The sequence below is a fragment of the Equus quagga genome, chromosome 1 (assembly GCF_021613505.1).
Source record: "Equus quagga isolate Etosha38 chromosome 1, UCLA_HA_Equagga_1.0, whole genome shotgun sequence".
NCBI lineage: Eukaryota > Metazoa > Chordata > Mammalia > Perissodactyla > Equidae > Equus > Equus quagga.
Window position 1 is genome coordinate 13663106 of NC_060267.1, and position 6925 is coordinate 13670030.

The window sequence follows — 6925 nt, forward strand, 5'->3', positions numbered from 1 at the left end:
TACTTAGCTATTCCCAATGTGTGCCTACAATCACTAGGAATGTCATAGGTTCCCAGAAAGTCCCAGAACAGTATTCCTTCTTTAGATGGTGACTGTTTACTCTGGGGTTTTACTGGGGACTAGACACATCTGGCAGCTTACCCTGCTCCCCATTCTAAAAGAAGGAAAGACTTTAAAGAAAGAAAAGCTATTCTCATTCCAATCTTGTCAGGGCCTCCAGGGATAAATTCTTTTCCATTTATTGATTTTAACTAATCTCAGAATTTATAGACACCGATTTAAGATTAAAAATATTTGAGATTATAATGTGGTTAACTGGTAATTACTGAGAAAGAATCATGGACGAGCTATTGGCACAAACTCAGTACATAAAGTCCTTAGGCTCATATTCATATCTTACTGAAAGCTGAATTGAAGAGGTATAAATAGCAACAATAAGAGGAAGATGATATGTTTGCCTAAGACAGGGAGAAGGACCCAGGTATCCTTCTGTTCCTCGGTTTCTGTGTTATGACTAAGCTATCAAGTGGATTGTGCAAATAGATCTATGAGATATTTTAAGGTAAACGGCATATGACAAATTATATATTCCGTTGTACAAGATTTGTATTTAATGTTTATATTTCTGTATTATTTATAATATATAGGTATACTTGTAGGAGGAAAATCTAAAAGCATACGTTCCAAATTATTTGCTGTCTCTATTATAATATTCTACATTCTTTTCCTCTTTTTACATATCAGACAGAACTTTTCTAGTTTCTAAATTATCCATACAATAAAAACAGACACAGAATAAATGGGAGGTGTTACAATTTCCAACTGTCTTAGAACGTATGAAAATAATTGTTAGACTTTAAAATTTTGCTCTGGCTACCTATGTCAGATGTCATTGATGCTTACTCTTCTTTCTGAAGCTGCTGTCATCACTGGTTACTGTTAGGGATTTTATTCACATTTCAATACACGGAAGATCTGTTAGTAACTTTTGAACCTATGTTATAAGATATCTTCAAATCTTTCAACTTAATTACAGATTACAAATGTTAAATTGGTAGTGTAACAACCTCTCAGTCCAGAGAATTTCAAACATTAGCTTTTCCTCCCAAAGACATTGTTCCTAGCATTACTCACTTGAAAAGTTTTTCACTCCACTAATGAACAATACTGGAAAATACTGAAGAAAATCTTCCTACACATATAATGACAGAAAAGCCATTGAAGGTATGCTTTTGCATGACACTGGAGATAGAAAACGCCATGAATTCCAAGGGCTGTGTGTGAATGTGTTTACAATACTGTCCTAAGTTCACATAGAAGTCTCAGACTCACATTTGTTTTCAGTTTTGTATCCTTAACAATTTTTGTGGTTTCACAGTGAACAGAAGCAACGAGTAACTTTTCAAAGCACGAGAACACTACCGTTGGATGCGTCATAATCATTACTGCTAGTAATTAAGAGAAGTCATCAAAATGTCATATTACTGATTGTCATGCAGTAGCATCACGTGCTACACCTTCAAACTAAAGAGGACCTTAAGTTATATCATTACATTAGCGATCCCCACATGCATTATAAATGTGAAACATTAGAAAGATAAAATAAAAGACATCAGTTAGTCACACTTCAGTCAATTATTTTTCCAAAACTTGACTTACTACTCTATAGATGTTTTTTCATGGAATAATGTTATTTGTAATTGCAGTAAGATAATTATGTTTCTAGAGCCTCTAATATTTCCAAAGTGTGCAGAGTTGGCTTTAATCCCATGGTGAAGCATTTGGTGTCTGTGAGCTGAAAATAATGAGATTCAAAGGAGGTGAGTTGCTGAGGTGGATCTTCACTACATCTTAATATGATTCATTGAGGTTATCCCCTGTGTGATCCTACTACCTTTCAGAGTTACAGCTCTAAAGAAAACCAAAAGCCTAGTTAATGAAATTTCCCTGAGATAGTTGCATAAATGTGAGAACTGGCCGTGTGGTTGGAGTTGACCCTGTATCCACCCGTAAGAAGAGGATATTTTAATCAATACATCAAATCCATTCTTGCAACTATGTAATTGGAGTCTCCCAAGAAAATTTATTTTCATTCATTGATGGAGGAAAAATAGCAAGCCCTAAAGACGCTGAAAGTATTTGATTGCTATTGTAATTAACTTGTGATAACAGAAAAAAATGATAAAGGAGCTATTGACTCAAAATTTGTATTGTAGAGTTGACCAAGGAAACAAATTTGAGATTAAAATGTTCATTTACACAGGAGATAAGACAAGGAGAAGAAGCCGGTTGTTTCTTTGGTAATGAATATTAGCAGTTTTATGGCGTGACTTAACTCAGTAGCCTTCACTCCACTTTATTGCAAAAAAAAAAAAAGTAAATAAAACACAAAATACGAAAACCATGGGCATAGAAAGTTTTTATAAAGTAAGTTCAGTGATAGAACAATATTAAGAAGAAGTGAAAATAGGAAAGATGAAAGCTTTTTACGTGTCAAGAAAAATACTGACGTTGACATCCAACCAATAACCACTGTTAGGCATTGACTACGTGCTTTGGATGTGCTAGTCTCCCTCATTATCCCAGCAAAAGAACATATTTCCTAACCTCAACAAATTTATGTTGTCAGGGTAAGTACCATGATGGAAATATGCTTTGTTTGGCAATGGTGCAGAAATAGGGGTTGGGGGATCCAAGACAGCTACCGAGTTTGAAATAACTTCCTGAAAGAAATAATGCTTAGGCTGAAAATCAAAGAGAAATCAGTATCCTCAAAATGAATTCAAGAAATTTTAAAGAAAGATAGAGTAGAAAAAGGGGAAAGGGTTCGATGTGGGATTATTCCAGAAAACTGCTTCCAATGAAGTTATTATACAACACGTGGTATCTTGTGTGAGCTGAATTTCTGTAACCAATTAGCCTTATTAGAGGAAACACACGGGGAGAAGAGGATGGGGATACAGAGTCCGTGAAATCAACTTTGCATGTGTTCAAGATGAGATGTGAGTGGCTGTATATAACTGAACTTCAGAAAAGAGATCACTACTACATATATGGACAGAAGGATTATCACATAAAGATTCCATGCGAAATCAGAGGACTTGATGGACATACCCCCCAAAGTTAATATACACATTACACACAATGTCACAAACATTATTTTGTTGTTGGGGTTCAACATAAAATTATAGTTGGTTAATGGATTTTGGAGAGCCTCTATAGCAAGACCAAATTATCTGTTATATAATTGTGTTTTATCAAGGACCAAGCTACAAGCAACTATAGGAGACTGGTGATGAACTTAAGATTTCAGCTTGAAAATAGAGAAGAATTCATGGCAGTAAAAGAAAAATTTAATATTGATGACGTAACAATGCAGTGTTAATAAAACCAATCCAGAATATAGACAAAAACTTAAACTTGAAAAATATAATTGAGATATAGAATCTATAAATTATTGGATCGTGGCACAGTTAAGTTTGATCTATAAGAAATTTCTATTCAAAACCTACAGAAGGGATATTTAAAAACTAAGTCCTCCAGTATGCTAACAATATTAATCACCAAATTAAAGAATAAATTTCAAGTGAACCAGCTATCTGCGTGACTTTACTTGTCAATGTTTATCACTACTGAACTTTGCCATCGCTATATTCTAATAAAATAACTGATTTTTCATGAATGTTGGAAAAAATCAGAGTCCATATATGAGAAACCATACAGTAACAACATTCATTCTCCTGGGATTAACAGATGATCCACAACTTCAGGGTCTGCTTTTAATATTTTTATTTTTTACATACTTATTGAGTGTAACTGGGAACCTAACTATTGTCTCACTTACATTAGTGGATTCTAACCTTAAAACACCAATGTACTTTTTCCTACAAAATTTTTCCTGCTTAGAGATCTTATTCACATCAACGTGTGTTCCTAGATACTTATATAAACTATCAACAGGTGACAAGACTATTACCTACTGTGCTTGTGCCATTCAAGCATTTTTTGCTGATCTTTTTGGAGTGACTGAATTTTTTCTCCTGGCCACCATGTCCTATGACCGCTACATTGCCATCTGCCAACCTCTGCATTACACCACCATCATGAGCAGCACAGTCTGCAAAACATTCATCCTTTGCTGTTGGATGGCTGGTTTGTTAATCATACTCCCACCATTTAGCTTGAGCCAAAATCTGGAATTCTGTGACTCTAGTGTCATTGATGGCTTTCTATGTGATGTATCTCCCTTCCTGGAGATTTCATGCTCAGACACCTGGGTCGTTGAGCAAGTGGTTATAGTCTGTGCTGTGTTGACCTTCATCACAACCCTTCTTTGTGTAGTTCTCTCCTACATATGCATAATCAAGACTATCATAAGATTCCCTTCTGCTCAGCAAAGGAAAAAAGCCTTTTCTACCTGTTCTTCTCACATGATTGTGGTTTCTATCACCTACGGCAGCTGTATCTTCATTTACGTCAAACCTTCAGCAAAAGAATCAGCGGCTATTAATAAGGGTGTGGCAGTCCTCACTACTTCCATCGCTCCTATGTTGAACCCCTTCATTTACACCTTGAGAAACAAGCAAGTAAAACAAGCCTTCAATGTGTCAATCAAAAGAATTATGTTATCTTCCAAGAAGTAAAGGAACACTAAAGGTGATGATTCAAGTTTTCTTAAGAGATTGGCCTCCCCAAAGCATATATCATTAAGCTCCTAAAATAATTTTTCCCTCCTAATCTGAAGTCCTTTCAAGTTAAATTTCTCAGAATCATTCTTGTATCCAGCACTTCCCTTACTTAATAAGGTCACTTGTAGAAAATAAACCTCTTTTATTGATGTTATATTCATAGTTTTCTATAAAGGACAAAAATGTAACACCATATCCAGCCTCAAAAAGGTGCAAACCAAATAAAATTTTTGAACAACAAAATGTGGATATTAATAATATAGATTTTCAATCAGTCAAATAAATAACAGTGTTCACTTTGTTCTATCCATAGCTTCTCAAATAATTCCTTGATTCATTAAATATACATTCATTCAGTGCCTCATTCATGGTAAATAATTTCAATGAAATGCAGAACAAAACCAACAATAATCCTGCCTGCATGTAGCATGTATTGCAGAAGAAATGTTGACCTAAAGTGTAAAAATAAATCAACACCATTATTAGGAATCACGAGGCAAAATTTAAATGAAAGACAACCAAAACAACAATCATGAAAATCAAGTATAGATCATGCAGAATTAATCTACAATACTGAAATTATTAAAATCACAAGTAAGTTTCCTAAGTGAAAGTGATACAAGCTCTTCCCAAAAGACATAAGAAGTTATAAAGAAAAAGACAAAAATGGTAATTGAGTTTAAGGAATCAGTGTGATTATTGGTAATGCAAAAAGCATCCAAAAACCTGAAGCTAGTAGTAAATCTTCAAATCCAAATTGTAGTTTAAGGAAGCAAGCAAGTGACAGCAAATTGAGGGAAACTTGATGTACTCATGAAGAAATTAAGAAAATCAAACCAACAAAATATATGAAAGCCGCAGTCAATGTAATACATCATATTAATATAAAATTTGCATTGTTAAAACAGCAGTAATTTTGTTTGACTATGTGCTATAAGCACAACATGACTAAAAATTTTTCTCTAGATTATCATGACATATTAACGAATAGAGATTGGAATGGAGATGAGCCTAACAGTATAGCGCCAACATTATTTGAAAGGGTATGGAAAATTCAATTAACCATGAATAATTATAGTGAAGGAGTTATGAATATCAGGACCATGCTGATTCCCATAGCAAGACGTTGCAATCAGGTAGACAGGACAGGCAGGGGGGGAAGAAATTTGGCATGTTCTCAGATAGCTTCTTTTAATAGAGGAAGAATTCTCTCTAATAGCCAATACACCAATATTTTTATTATCATTTCTTCTATCTACTTTGATATATTTGCTCCAAAATTCTCTTGACTCAAAATTCCCCCTAACTTTGGTTCCTTTGCCAAAACTCCACACATTTCCTTGACTGGCTACCTTTATGGAAATCAATAATTTGACAGACCTCTGGGTTCCCTAATGGTGTGAAGTGGCACTTTTTATAATCAACAATTTACTCTGTTGCTATTAATTTATTCTTAAGTTTTCTAAAAGCTTGCAGGTACCCTCTGACCTACCATGGACCAAAGAGGGCCCAGAAGCATCTCTGAGTGTGCTGTAGGAGGTGGGTCCATCCTGCAGTTGCAGGAACTGTAGCCTGGTGGGCCCAGATGCTCAGCTCTGACAACAGTTAGGTCTATAAACATGTTTCTAGAACTCTTGCGTTTTTAACTTCCAGAGACCCATTTACTCGTTCTCCTAATTCTTTTTAAACTGTCCAAAAGAGCAAAAAATATCCTAATGCTAATAGCTAATATATTTTGTGTATTTATTCTGTGTCTTTCCTTGGACTAAGCAGTCTAAATTGATTATCTTATTTTATATCCACAATGACTTTGTAGGTAGACATTAATTTTAACTTAATTTTTTAAGAAAACAAGGAAAGGAAACTGGGGAACCAGTTGAGACTTCATTGAAGCCCGAGGTATGTCACTCAGCTGCTCTACATACACAAGTCATGCTTTTCTCCAAACTTTTAGAAGGTTTAGGAGAAGGGTTCTCCATACCTCTTTTCGACGAATACATCAATACATTGAGGAAGCAGCCCTCAACTTGTATAATAAAAATTCATTAAGAAAATGTGGAAATACTTCATTATCTACAGAGAAAGGGACTAGGAAATTATTTAAAAAAAAAACAAAGACTTGAGGATTTTAATTGCTTAAACTCTCAAATTCATTCCATCTTCTCAGATAAGGTTTATGCAATAAATATATAAATATTTATAAAATAAAGACTATAGATAGATGCAATATAAATATA

General features: G+C 34.5%; 1 protein-coding gene across 1 annotated transcript; it reads left to right on the forward strand.

Moving 5' to 3' along the window:
- Positions 1 to 3707: 3707 nt before the first annotated feature.
- LOC124226339 (olfactory receptor 6C2-like) lies at positions 3708 to 4643 on the forward strand. Its single transcript, XM_046639468.1, has one exon. The coding sequence runs from the start codon at positions 3708 to 3710 to the stop codon at positions 4641 to 4643; it is 936 nt and encodes a 311-aa protein (XP_046495424.1).
- The last annotated feature ends 2282 nt before the right edge of the window (positions 4644 to 6925 follow it).